The sequence below is a fragment of the Rattus norvegicus genome, chromosome 7 (genome assembly GCF_021556685.1).
Source record: "Rattus norvegicus strain SHRSP/BbbUtx chromosome 7, alternate assembly SHRSP_T2T, whole genome shotgun sequence".
In the NCBI taxonomy this organism is placed as follows: Eukaryota; Metazoa; Chordata; class Mammalia; order Rodentia; family Muridae; genus Rattus; species Rattus norvegicus.
The window spans coordinates 28468461-28483697 of NC_141540.1; the positions used below are offsets into that span (position 1 = coordinate 28468461).

Sequence of the window (15237 nt, forward strand, 5' to 3'; positions counted from 1 at the left end):
CGCTTAATGCAGTCATTTAAGATGGGACTTATTGCAGAAATTAAAGGAATGTTTGATCTGTGGCTAAGGAAAACATTTCCACATTTTGAAGTCAGTGTGTCACACCACGTTGCCCAGGCTGACTAGACTCGATGCCCACGTTCTGTCCTCTAGACGGCTGGTTCTACAGATGTGTATCACCTCACTCACCTCAGAATTTATTCTTTCCAATCACGAAGAAGACATTTTGAAGGGCTTCAGGGTGGACAGTATATAAAAATAGTCTACCTTTAAACTCAGCATGACAGAAACCATACTACTCCACCTAATTAAATTCATTATATAGATTTGATTGGAAAATAACAGCTAGCTAAGGGTTAGTGTGTGTGTTTGTGTGTGTGTCTGAGTGTGTGTGTGTGTGTGAGTGTGTGTGTGTGTGAGAGAGTGTGTGTGAGAGTGTATGTGTGAGTGTGTGTGAGAGTGTGTGTAGCTGCTCACATGGGGAGGTCAGTAAACAAGCTCAAGTGACCTTGGTCGCCACCCTCCGCTGTGTTCTGACACTGGGCCCCCGCTCTCCTGCTGCACACATTAGGTTGGTTAGCCCATGCACTCCTGTTCCCACCTCCTATCTCCCCATAAAAGCACTGGGATTTCATTCTGTCACCGCACTCAGCCTCTGAGGAGTTCTGGGAACTTACACTCAGATCCTCATGCTTTTATAGGAAGCATTTTACCCACCCAGCCACCTCTCAACTTTACCTAATATATATTAATAGAAGACACTATTACTCTCTTCTTATTTTATTGTTTTTTAAATTATTACTCTATAGAATAGACCTTTTTGTTAAATACCCTTAAAATGAAGTAGTGGGAGTGTTAGTTAAGTTTAGTAATAAAAAGAAGACCTCAGCTTTCATATCTTTGGGGGGGGGAATAGCTACCTCAAAGGTTGGTGTGACAATTAAAGTAAGTTAGTTATCGTTTTTTCCTAACTTCTGAGGGCCTATACTCAGTAGGCAAGCACTCCACCACTAGGGACATCCTCAGTCTGGGAGTTAATCTCAAAATGTTCAATTACTACTTACTGTTCTGGGTTTTATTGTTGAATATAAGAAATGCCAAAGTCTGACTCTGGAGTTCAACAGAACAAACTCAAACAGGACAGTAAACAAATTTCACACTGAGGCATAGTTCTGGCTTACCTGATTGAATACAATATTTTCACTTTCTTTAGCTCATAATTAACCGTCAAAAACAGATACAGAGAGCCATCAGGCACGGGTGACGAGCTTCACTGAGATACCAAGGTAAAGGCTACTCACCTGTGCAGCTCTTCCGTTTTGTCTTCGGTTGGACCTACAATTAGTAAACAGTGGCGAAGGACAGCGGCCATGACACGGAACTGATGAGAATCGCTCTGTGGTAAAGACAAGCGGAGAGGAAAAGCTGGAGTTGAAGCCTTGACAAAGAGTCTGGCACACCAACACACCGTGTGCTTGTTCTACATACAGGGAGACAGCAAGATCTTCCACAGTTCCCATAGCAACAAGCAAACGGTTGCCATTTCACACCAATCACTAGCCACTCCCACATGCAGAAATGGCAGGCGTCAGGAGGTGCTAATCCAGCTACCCTGGTTTACTGTTTTGAAAAACCAATTCCACTTATTAGTTCCACTTCGGGATTTCTCCTTTCCAGACAGTCCGGGTTCATTTGTTCTTTGCAGTATAATGCTCCAGTTTACTAACCGAACAAAATTCAGACAAATCTAAGCTATACTGAGACGGTTCGTTTATAGCTGGCTGTCCATTTTTAAATGAAAGTTTCACCTCTTAGCTTTCAAAAGTAATGAGTACAACAACAATGTCTTCCTCCTCCTCCTTTGAGATAGGTTTAGCTATGTAACTTAGACTGGTCTTGAAAACCTTGTATCTTTGCCTCCCCGCACTGAGCTCACAACAGGTATATAACACCATGGACGACCACCAATTTCACTTTCTTTCATCTTTTTTCTCTCTCAGGTCCCACATAACTACCACAAATGATCAGAATTATAACCCTTACTTTCCCATCACTTATGCACTGGCAGGGAATTAAAGACAGAGAGCAAGCGAGAGAGAAGGAAACTAGCAATGAGATATAAACCCAATTTAAGTAATTACTTGTTTAACTTTTGCTACCTCTATATTTATAATGAGATCCTGGGTCGTTACAACTTTTTCTTCTCTGCTGTGTGTGTATGTGTGATGCCCACATATGCATATGTCATGGATGTCTGCATGTGTGCACAGGCAGTGGTGAATGCTGGGTGCACGTCTTTATTGCTGTTTTATTCACCGAGGCAGAGCCTCGAGATGAATCCCTAACTCACACATTTGGCGAGAGCCCGTATCCCTGCTTCGCAGGAACACTGCACGTGGGCTGCCACACCCACCTGACTGTGATGGTGCTGGAGAGCAGAAATCTGGTCCTCACGCCTGCACAATAAGCACTTTATCTATGGAGCCGTCTCCTGGCACAATCACAGTGTATTCAGCCACCTGCATCAAGGTCTTCAATCTCTATTTTTTTTTTTTAACATAGAAGAGGACACAGCAATGAAGCGCTAATAATGATAACCTGGATATGCTACAGGGAATCTCTTACTTACTTCAAAGGCAATGATTATTAAAAGTTCTTAGTCTATAATTATGTTTCCCTAAAGTGATATGTGTGCAATTATCATACACACACATACATAATTCACACAGTCTTCCTAAGATGCCTCTCACAGACCCAACAAACAGGAAACACTCTCACTACTCATAACATGGCTGAAATATTTTAAACAACACATCCTATATAGATTTGGGAAAGATGAAGGCTTCAGTCATATAATGGACACTTTGGCACTTGGAGTCAAGCGAGAGTCTAGGCTATGAGCTCACAGCTTCTGATCTTCAGCTCCCTCCCACACACTTCCGCAAACATGAGGTTCTATGCGGAGTGAAGAAAATGGCACGCACAAGAGCACTTTAAAATGTTGAATAACAGCGAACATTAGGGAGGGAAAGGGAAGGACGGACATGAAGTGTAACTGCTGGTGCCAAGACAAGACGTGGGAAAGAAGCAGGAAGCAATCGTCGGGTGGAGGGAGCTGGCTAAACGTATGGTGGGGGAGGACCAGAGGGAACCACGGGCACTAAACTAGCAGGGCAGGGCACATTCACTACCCATCCCTAAGATAGAGTGAAAATTCTCTCATGTTGTAAAAACTCTTACTTGCCCTAAAGTACATGAAGGCTATGAAACCTATGTCAAACTGAACTATTACTTAATCCAGTAAGGTCATTTCTTGCTTGGTTTTGAAAACTAGGCTAGCACGCTGGTTGCCAGTGCCACTGAGCCACATCTCCAGATACTGCCTTCTTTGGGATAGGGTCTCACTATTTAAACCGGGCTGCCCTTGAACTCACACCCCTGCATGGCTCCTGCTCACTGTTAGAAATTACGGTGTACACTACCTACCCTGCCCAGTGGTGTGTTCTTCTACACCAGACTCATGATGATCAGGACGAGCCTCTTAGAAACTGTCCATGTCAGTCTTGCCCCAGTCTGCATTGCAGACACCACCTTCCACCCAACCCCCTTCTTGGCACACCACTCGTGCCCTAATTGTACTGTCTCTCTGCAAGGTCCCCTTTGCCCATTACTTAAGTCTTTGTTCAGAGCAACTTCTGACCTGGCTGTCTGCCTCTACTTCCTGTTGTTAATCCCTTTTCTACCTGCAGAGAGCGCCTGTTTTCTATCTCATCTATATCATAGTATCTCGTTAACGTGTCTTTCGTGAAATCATAATTTGTAATTTCACATGTTTAATTAAATTTTATTTCCTCCACTGGTTATCTTCACCAAGACAGAAGCCATGTGTTAAACAGGTGAACAATAAACTCTAGTCCAAATGTCCTTATGTCAAGTATAAGATACAGAGAGAAAACTGACCACATTGTAACTGTATTCACAAAATGAGCAGCTATTGTAAGCAACAGGAAGTCATGTAACGCCAGGATTAAGAACTCCAGAACTCTCTTGATCCCACAGATGACATGCTCCAAAGCCCCAACTTCCATATCACATTGGTGAGTTCTGGTGCCACTGAACTTTGTATGACAGTAATCACGAAAACAGACTCCCAGTCTCTCTCTAGTCATGAGACCAATCCATGTTGTATGTAGTTGCAGGGGTTCTTTTTGGGGCTTGACAGCTCATCTGTCACTGGTCTGCAATGCCATGAGGAAGCATGGGGCCTTTACCACAGATCAGAAAACATGGGACACAGCACAGGAGCATTATGGGGCTGGGCAGATGGCTCAAGGGATAAAGTGAGCTCCAGGTTCAGCGAGAGACCCTGCCTCAAAAAAATAAAGTGGGGAGTGACTGAGCAAGACAGCTAACATCAACCTCTGGCCTCCACACACATGTACACATGCAAGCCCACACATGTGAACACACATACACACATATCATAGACATACTGCTTTTTTTCAAAGAAGCACTGTTATCACGTGAGTGCACTGAATACATTGCATCCCGATGCACTTGTCCACCCTTTGATGGTTCTGTCGGGCATCCTGAGGAGTGCTGCCATAAACATACTTGTCACATCTTATATGCAAGTAACATGCCGTGATTACATGCCAGGCGAGGGACTGCTGCACCGTAGGTAGGGACTTAGACATGGCACACTTCGGATTCTGACGTTTAGAGAGCACTGCCAAGCAGTACTTTTCAAGCATACAGCTAGAAAACACCTCACAATGGGGGACCCCACCTTCCAGTTTCTCCACAGCTGCATGATCACCTCACACGTTGGGTAGTTTCTTGGTTTTAATATCATGTTAAGATGACAGAGTGGAATGGCTTTCTTGTGTTCCCTGGCCGTGTGCACAGCTCCCTAGACAGATCCTTTCCACGCCCTGTGCCCACTTTCCTGTCGGGCATGTTTAATGTGCTACATGGGCCAAAATGCTACACATGCTGCCCCTTCCCCAGTCACCTCACTAAGCCGAACTCTGCCTCCTGAGTGCTGGGGTTCCAGGAGTAAGTCCCTGTCCTTGGCAGCTCGTTCTCTTTTGAACTTATTTTAATGAAGACCAACTGTTAACTATCCTTTAAGGTTTGGTCCTTATTTTATCTTCTTTAGAAGTCTTTGCTTATGTCAGAAATGCTTGAGCTGTATGAGATAAAGTTATGAAGTCGTCTACAAGTATTAATGTTTAATTTTGTATATTTAGGTCTCTTTCCTATCAGGTTAATTTTCTGTGTGTGATACAGACTAAGAATTTAAACCCATTTTCTCGTCTGCCTGAACTAGCAGACTCTATTTTGAGAACTCCTCTCCCGTAGTCTACTGCCGGCTGTCATAAGCAGCCGACCGGGTGGACCAGGTGGGGAGTTTGTTTGTGCACTTTACCCTCCTCTTTTAGTCTCTATCTCCACAGACATTTGTTAGAGGCAAGCTACCGGTTAACAGTTTTTATTCAACCAAGAGAGGGGGACAGAGATGGCTCGGCCAATACAACGCCATCCTGCAAGCCTGCCACCTAGGTTCCCCCAACTAAGAGGGGTGGAGACCCAGCTCTACAAAACACACACACACACACACACACACACACACACACACACACACACACACACGGTAAGTTTTAAAACTAAAACTTGAAGTTGGGTATTGTAGCACATGCCTTTAATCCCAGCAGTTGGGAGGCAGTGACAAAGGGTCTCTGTGTTGGAGGTCAGGCTGGTCTAAACAAGAGGCTAGGGCTACATAGTGACATCCTGTCTAAAACAAAAACTAGAATGACACGAAATAAAACAAGTCAGATGAGGGGCTTAAGAGACAGCTCGGGGTTCAGATGACACTGTTCTGGCAGAGGACGCAGGCTCAGTTACCAGCAATCAGGTCATTTACAGACACCTGGAACTCCAGCTCCAGATCTGTCCCGTGAGTGCCTGCATGCACATCGTGTGTGTAAATTCCCACAGGCACACACATGTATGTATAAAGTTTAAAAAATCTTCAGGGAACATGCTAGAATGGACACCATTTCCTACTGTTGGTTACCACTGTATGAATTTCTGGAAGTAATTTCAGCTTTTCTGACTGTCAGGGTCCTCATATGTCCAGTGGAGCTAAGGTTTATACCTCACTATTGCCAGGAGTAAATGCAACTTCTCTTTGTAAAACATTAGTTAATATAGCACACATGAGTCTTGTTTCCTGGTGTCGGGGTGCAGATGTGCTGTCTTTAGGACATCAGTATTTTCACCTCTCCTCTGGAATGACACTACATCCCCAAGGAAGAGGAGGGTAGTTCCCCGGGACAAAAGACAAGAAGAGTGAGACAGGCAGGCTGGGGTGGTGCCTGGGTCAAAGTGACATGAGACCTCTTTACACAGTCGTCACTTCTTAGTTTGATCCTATATTTACTGCTGTTTTCCTCTCTCACATACATTGTGCAAGATCCCACTTTACTACAGACATATTTTCCCTGTGTACTTTCATCTAGCTAACCCATGCCTGAGAACGGCCAAAGACATGGAGTATGCGGCAGTTGGTTCTGCTCTGCATTGCTAAGGTGGTTCTTTACTGTCGAGTATATAAAATACAGAAAACATAGCAAACTCTAGAACAAACAGTGTTCTTATGGTTTGAAAAGTCCCTCTCAAACTCCCGTGGAAAACTAATTTCCATGGAAGTGGCAATGGTGGTAGAGTCCTGAAGAAGGGTCTGACTGAGGTCACGAGGGCTCTGCATTAGTTAACAGGTGGATGCTGGCACCAGAGGAACTCTAGGCCCCTCACACAGCCACATGCTGCCTTTTGGGGGTTTTGATTGTTTGTTTTGATAGGGTTTCTCTGTGTAGCTCTGCTTGTCCTGGAACTCACTCTGTAGACCAGTGGCCTTGAACTCAGAGATCCAACCTGCTTTTGCCTGCCCGGTGCTGGGATTAAAGGTGTGCACCACTGCCACCTGCCCTTCCACACACTCTTTACGCAGGCCTTCTCCCATGTGACATCTCTACCATAACACGGCAACAGTACGGGGACCTCTCTAGATGTGACTTCTACATTTGGGACTTCCCAGCCTCTGAAACGTAAAGCTCAGCTCTATTCTTTATAAAACTACCAACTTCTGCCTGCTGTTGTACAGCGGATACGGAGTAGGACACAAGTGTGCACTTCCCCACTAGACTGTCGTGCCTTGAGAGTGGCTGTCTCACCTCGCACTTGCCTCCTTTAGGACCCGCAGTACAGAATAGCTACTGACAGGATTTAATGACTGCCAGAGCACTGCACAGCCCCGAGCTCTTTGTTTTTCAACTCTCCTACCCTTGTTCACACTTCCCTCAGTCTCTACATAACCTTGTGTTCTTTTGTGGGTTCTCTCGACTGCTTCTGTTGCTTCTTGCTCCGTACACAGCACTTTCTGAGACTGGATATGTGCTCCTCTGTCTGCACCTCTATGTCTGCTGGCCCTGAGCTTTTTCCTGCACCAGTACTCAGGAACATGGGGAAGAGAATATGAACTAAGTCAAGGGACTCTGGAAAACATGAACTGCTCCATCAAAAGAGATACTGGGGAAACTAAAATAGAAAGACAAGATTATTTTAAAACTACCCTTTCTAAAACTAACTAACCTTCTACCCTGCTAGAGAAACCATTCACCTTTGCAAATACACTGTTTTAAGAAAGGGAGTCAGAAAGAAAGAGTGGGGGGCGGGGAACTACATTCACAAAGTTATCTGTTATGATGCATTTGCAGGAACTTAACACTGAGGCACGAACAACTGGTATTAATTTGTTAAACCTCAAGGAATACCCAGTCATTGGTCGTCTGCTTTTGGTGACATGCAAATGAAGGCGTCATAAACACACCTGAGGCCAAGCTAGCTTCCAGGATACACAAAGGCACACGCACCTTACAGTCAGATGCCTGGGGTCTGAGAGTGCACGTGCGTACACTCAGGCAATATGTACCTTAAAAAACCTTAGACTTCTGAAATCCGCCGGCCCATCTATTTCAGGAATGTAGCCTTCATAAGAAAGTCCATTACATCCATGCTTAAATGTCCAAGTAGCGTTTTTTTACAGGCTGGTAATATGCAGAGTTCTGTTTTCATATTTATACTCATTGGTATTGCTAATACTCACAGTGCTTTTGAACTTACGAATGTCCTTAGATAACATTCATAATCTCTAATCTTTCTCAGTGAGAGAGTAGTATCAAGTTTGTCTTGGATGCAGAACCTTTTTATTCTCCAAACAAAATCTTAGTTACACCAACTCAAATTTAAAGAGACAACAGCAAAATTATCAAAGGTTCCTTTTTTCTTTTTAAAATTTCTCTTTTTAGTGTAGAGATGAGGAACCTAGGAGTCTCGCCCCCAGAGGCCACTCCTAGGGACCTTCCTGGCAGAAGGAACACATTTTGAAACCTTTATTCTTAAAAGTGGTTTATCTTGGCAAATGGAAGACAAATCTGGGGCTCACAAAGGCTCGGGATGGCTCTTGAGCCACAGCCTCAGCCCTGATGACACTGCTCTTCTGTGTCAACAGCGTGGGAAGAGAGGAAGACTATTAAAGGATTCACTTTCCCAGGACGTGATGAAGACCGCCTGGAGCGCAAGCAGTGCTTGTCTTCTGAGTGAGGAGTTTACAGGTAGTTTGCATTTTTTGTCCCTTACATGCCTTTTTCTTAGACTGCCTATGAGTGTGTATTATTTTCCTAAGCAGAAAAATAATATTATCTACTTTAAAAGTGGATTCTCAGTAATTTTTTCATACTTCTTTATTTTGGTTGTATTTAAAGCATTAACCATTCTGTGGCTCACTCAGTTGAAGTAAATGTCCTCAGTCTGACAAAAACAGAAGACACAGAATTCCAGGGGAAGGGGACACCTCCTCCCCTCCCCCACCACGCCCAGGCTGAGTTGTGACTGCCCCACAAAAAGGCACTCTGTGGTTTGGTTCCTGTGTCTTGTAAATGATGTTCAGTTCTAGGAAGCCTCTGTGTCCCTGCTCCCTTCAGACCCAGGAGAGAATTCCACAAGTGTCTCCACCTGGCACTTCCCTCTCCTTGCACTAAACACAACTTAATTACACATTGATTTGCTGACACGGTGCCTGCTTCTACCTACGAAACTAAAGTTTCATGAAGGCAAAGTCAATGATTCGCATTTGCCAAGATGTTCCGCCAGGCCTGGGACAATGTCTAGCAGTTGTTTATAAACATCTGCTGAGGACTGTTGAATAGACAGCCACATGAAGACCTTCTCTTATAAATAGGCTGTCAAAGATCCTATTTTCAGTACTGTTTATATTTCTGAAAGCTTCGGTATTGGCCCAGTGTCACACTCATGACACATACTTCATAAAAGCAGCATTAACTGCCCCATGGCTTACAGATAAACCTATTTAAGGACCACTGGTCCATTATGGGAAGAGCCTATATCTTAGAGAAGGAACATTCTGAACACTAAATACAGTTTTGTTATTTCAGCATTTTCTAGAGCTTCCGAACCCCAGTTACTTAGCTAAAGCAAACTATAGAAAGTTCATCTCAATGTCCTGATTCCTACCACAAGCCTCCCACACATACAATGCTAAGCAGCCACTCATATAGAAGCCATCTTGTCAGGCATTCAAATTGTATTCTAACAATGGCAAACCGATAGTCTCAGAGGTGCTTTTACAACTAGATGGAGATCTTAAAAACACCAAAACAAACAGTGTAAGAAAAATAACCACAGAAGGTACCAAGTAAGCAGAGCCATAACATTTTAAATACTTCCAAATATTTGGCTTCAAAGCATACATGGAGCATGTGGGCTTTGCACATCTTCTCCTGCCAAGTCTCAGTAAAAGCTCTACACTGCAGTCATCTGAAACAGCTGCTCGCTCTCATCTTCCAATATCTGCTTTCAAACACAGACCTATTTGCACTTTACAGCTCAGATGCCTGTTATGCTCCCACTACAGCTGCGCTGAGATAACCCTCCTCCAGCACAACGCTAACCTCAAAGGCAGGAGCTGAACTGCACTGGGTTGTTAGGGCCCTGAAAAAGAAAATGTGAAATGCTATGATTCTAGATGGAGGAAAATCTCCCTGTCTCTTGACTTGTAACTCTGAATTTCCTGAAACAATTTCACGTTTCCCACGCTGTCCTTGCGGGACCTCAGGTGTAAACTGTGAAATCCGCCTCACTTGGGTTGTTGGAAGGCCGGAGCCACAGAGAAAGATCTTAGTCTGGTGCTTTACAACAACATTTCCCACTTTTGCTGTCATCTGCCTGTTTCTTAGGACTGTGTGTAATCACAAGTTATCTAGCTGTGTGTGGTTTCAGCTTCTTAGGGTGCCACAGCACTACAGAGAAGCCCCTTGGAGACTGTAATGATGGGCATTCAGTGGTTTCACAGTTTCAGCTGAATGGGTGTATTCTAACTCGTCAGACAGCAGTGAGCACAAGTACTGACCGTCAGTCTTCTGTTTCTCTCCAATCTGTCCCTGGAGCCTTGCTTTGAAAGGGTTCTCAGGACACGTGTGACGCCGCTCCTGAGAGTCTGTCCTCTCATGAAGTGGCCGTCCTCCTTCACGCTATCCTTACTCATTATCTTTCATGCGCACAGTGTGTTGCTGTGTGTGTATCTGCACTATACGCATACTGTTACTCACGAAGGCCAGAAGAACACCACCAGATCTCTGGAACTAGTGACAAGTGGTTGTAAGTCACCACGTGGATGCTGGGAACAGAAGCCAGGGCTTCCGGAAAAGCAGCCAGTGCTCCTCACTACCAAGCTCTCTCTCCAGCCCTTGAAGGAATGCAAGGGAAGAAATACCTGGCAGTTTAGGGAACAGACTAAAGGGAACTGGGAACTTTCCCATCCTAACGGCATTCCTCTTCGTGTGCAGCTGTAACGACAACCCAGACACCTAACCCCAGACAACGCTTGTGCTCCCCAACCTTACCTCTTTATGCACCTTCCAACTGTCTACCGTCACATTGAACAGAGCTTTGAGGGCCTCAATGGCACAGTCTGTCTCCTGAGGTGAGAGAGGAGGTCCACTATGGTCTATGGCCGACTCATACTCATCGGTCCACTTGATGCTAAAGGCACTTTCCAAGATCTGGGTTAGCAGCGGCAGTCCCTGGAGCTCATAGCGCAATTGTGACCTGATGTCAGTGTGCAAAAGTGACAGGACAAAGAGCAAGCGCAGGTCAAAGCACTTTATGTCATTGATAAATTTCCGGTCCTTGCACTTCCTCAGGAGGTTACAGAGCTTTGCAGCGAGATTCAGTTCCAGGCTAAGCTGCTGTGCCACCTGACTGTTGAACACGATGTTACAAAGACATTTCAATGACTCCACAATGACCGGGAACTCTGACACCTTCTCCAAAGAATCGTCCGACTCATGGAGCTTGGCCAGTCTCAGCAGTATTTGCATATTTTCCTCAGTTGTTACAGGAGCTAAAATCTTTTTGTCTCTGGAGAGAATGCGGAGAACTTCCAGGCAGGGCACTTGGCATGTTGTTGGGACACCCTTTACCAGGACCTTAAATATGCCTTCACAGAGTTTCTGAAAAACAAGAACAAGTATGCCAAAATCATTATTTGGCTCAAATGACTTCAAATAGAGTATTTTCTAACAATGCAGGCTAAAGATAAGGCTATAAAATCTGGCTTTATTTTTATATAAATCATAAAAATATCAGAACCAGAAGACAGGCCCTGTTTTGTACACATCTCTCAGTTGTTTGCAGAAATGAAAATTAGGGTCCAGAGAGGGTGAGGAACTTGCACCAGGCAGTGGATCAGCGACACAGGAAGAGCTGGGGGATGCAGTCAGTGCCTTCTGGGTACTGACTGGGTTTTCTGTTTTGTTTTTTTCTTAAAACCACATATTTTATCTTAAATCACCAGAATAAGGTATCTTTGATAGTTTTAATTTTAACAGGGCCTTTAAAAGCATAATATTGGGGCAAAGGGGAATCATGGCAAATCACAGTTCTTCCCTCCAGAGAAGTAAGTAAGGCCCATAGCTGGGGGTGGGGGCAGGGTGGGGGCGATGCCCATGGAGGCCAGAGGATGTTGGCTCCCATGGAACTGGAGTTACAGGAGCCACCCAGTGTGGGAGCTGAGACCAAACCTGGGTCTTCTGGAAGAGCAGCAAGCACTCTCAACAGCTGAGTTCTCTCTGCAGCCCTTATCTCGTGTTTCAAAAGTATCTGTATTATTGCCAAATTTAGTAATTTGCCTAAAGATTCAATGTTAGCTTTCTGTATAAACTGCAGGTCTGCGTCTCTCAAAGCTAATGTCATTCACTTACAAGCCAAGCAAGTGTGATCGTTGTACTTTAAGGCGCTTCTGTACTCTATTACTTCCATCCATGATCTAGCATAGAGTTCAACTCCTCACAAAGAAACGACTTGGCTCACCCATCATTTTGCCAAGACCCCCAAGGTCATATGTAACTTCCTGATACAGCTAGTTGTATGGAAATGTTAATACACCTAATCAAAATATTAATTTTAAATGTAAATATGTTCTCTAAATAAAGATATGAAGGAGCTTTACTTGACAGGCTGAAAACTAAATTCCGCAACCATGTCAAACTCTACCCCTTCACATCTGAGAGTAAGGCTTTCTTTTACTGTTTTAACCACTGTTAAGGCAGTATTTTAAATGGGTGTCATCTAAGGCTAGAGGTACAGATGTATGGCAGTTATTAAAATTATATAAGGCAGAAAACTCCTCCATTTCAGATCAGCCAAATTTAAAACAAATACACATATTATCTCCTGTGGTGTGATCTAGGGAAAGTCAAAACAGTACCTGGACCACCACACAACTTTTTTCAAGAAAGAAATGAAACCTAGAATACAGGACTGGAAAGACAGTTCAACTATTAAGAACACTGGCTGCTTCTCCAGAAACTGGCCTGTCCCATTCCCGGCACCCACACAGAAGCGCGAAGACATCCGTAACTCCAGTTTCAGGGGACGCAATGCCCTCTTCTGGCCTCCGTGGGCATTGCATACTGCATGCATATGGTATAGGCATACATACCAGCAAAACACCCACACACATAACACTACAGAATTAAACAAATGTAAAATGTAATATGTGAACATGGTATAGTACACAGATACCTAGTTTCTACACTAAGAGCAACAGCACCAGCACAGTCTCTTTCTTCTTCAGACACAGAGGGGAGACAACATGGAGGTAAATTACAACAGCCAAGGCTACCTGCAGACCGAAAGGACTAGGGAACTGAAACCAATAAAGAAAAGGCAAGACATCTGAGCCATCTGCAGAGTTTATACCTTAAACCTAAAAGCTTACTAAAGACCACCCAGAACAAAACACAAGAGTTTCTGTTTTCCGGCAGCTGTCAATCCTAGGTTCTCCAGAGCATGTCGTTTCTCATGGCCGACATACCCCATGCAATGACTGGTAGATACCAGGTTTTAGCTGTTAACTCACTTTCTGAAAATACAAGTACTTAAGAACATGTAGGTCTGGAGAGGTGGCTCAGCGATGCAGGTGCTTGTCACAGGAGCATAAGGATCAGAGCCTGGAGCCCTAGAAGCCACATGCTTGTTGGGTGGGCATGGTGGCTTGCTTGGAATTCCAGGGCGTGGGAGGCAGAAATGAGATCCCTGGACCAACCCAGCTATCTGAATAGGACTGGTGCACTCTGGACTCAAATGAGACCCTGCCACAATAATAAGAGGAAGGATGATCAAGAAGATGCCTGCCATCAATCCTGGGTACACACACATGCCCTGCTTGCCCACATATGTGTATCCTTAAATATATCCTTATTTATGGTGTGCCTATACACACAACATGTGTGCACACCAGGAACCCAGAAAAAAGAACAGGCAAAAGTAGCAATCAAGTGGTAGTTAACAGATATCCTTACTATTTTACTACACCCAGTAATTTCTAGTCAAAGAAATTTAGAAGACACCAGTTGTGTCAGAAAAAGTGAGTATTTATGTTACAATCAAGCCAAAGGGCTGAAGAGCAGGCTTTTCTATGACTCTGACTGCCTATACTATTTCTAAATTTCAAAGGCCCTCATGTCTTCCCTTCTCTCTGCCCTGCTAGTATTTATCCATGTGTAGCTGGGGACTGAACCTAGGGCTCTGTGTGTGGCACATAAGTGTCCTACCACTGCACCAAAGATGAGCGGTCTCTAAACTTACTTTATTCTTTTTTCAACAAGGTTTCTTCCTATATCCCTGGCTTTCCTAGAACTCACTCTGTAGCCGGCCTGGCCTCACAGAGACCCACCTACCTTTGCCTCCCAAGTGTTAGGATTAGAGGCACTAGCTACCACTGCCCAGGCAATTTTATACTTTAAACATATTGCAGGCCTACAAAGCCAAAGTATAAGACCCAATAACACACACTGAACAATAAAATCCCAATAGTTCTCTATACAATTGCCAGGAAAGAAATTAAGCAATCTGCTCCAGAATTCAAAGTCTAGAGTAGACATAATGATCCTCCTCAACTCCAACATCTCCCATCACCGCTCAAGGACCCATGAGAAGCTGTTACAGCTTACCTCCAGCTTCTGACTCAACAGAGAAGGGGTGAAGCTGGAACCTTTGTACATGATCATGTTGCTCCTCTGGTGGTCAGAAACCACAGTCTGAGAAGTACTGAATACAGTTAGCACAGGCTGGCACACGGTAGTTAACTAAGGTTCACTGTATGTGCAAATGCTGACACACTGAGCACACGGCAGAGCTGAAGGTCGGTCACTGCACAAATACATCAACTCCTTTAGTGTCCTGGGCTCGTGTGTACACACAGTAGGGATACGAATGATCGCTATCTGATGGCAAGTTCTTTCTTAAATGTTAGAAGCCATGTGAGTGGGGCATATTACTTGTTTAAGGTTGGCCCTGGGCTTGAAACTTGTTCACCTTACCAAGGACCCTACAACCAGAATAGGATGGTATAATTAGAAACAGGTTGGCACTTAACTTGATTACACTGCACTTATCTTTAGTATCGCACAGACAGAGCACACAGAACAAGGACTGGCAGGTGATGGACTTTAACACAGTCTCTTCTACACACGAGCACAGGACAGAATCCTAAGTCTTCAGCTTGGCACTTAGGACCCTCTGATCTGTCTTTAAACTTTTTAAACGTGTGTGTGTGTGTGTGTGTGTGTGTGTGTGTGTGTGTGTGTG

At 44.3% G+C, this 15237-nt stretch overlaps 1 protein-coding gene across 16 annotated transcripts in view; it reads right to left on the minus strand.

The window, feature by feature from the left end:
- The window catches only part of Ric8b (RIC8 guanine nucleotide exchange factor B), a 94041-nt gene that overhangs the window by 54080 nt on the left and 24724 nt on the right, over window positions 1-15237 (minus strand). For all 16 annotated transcript variants that reach the window (XR_015624005.1, XR_015624003.1, XR_015624002.1 and 13 more), the window contains 2 exon segments: window positions 10989-11597; window positions 1302-1396 (listed from right to left, as the gene is read on the minus strand). Coding sequence is in view for 6 of the 16 variants with exons in the window: in XM_087557110.1 (XP_087413236.1) it covers window positions 1302-1396; window positions 10989-11597 (704 nt within the window). In the remaining 10 variants the exon portion in view is untranslated.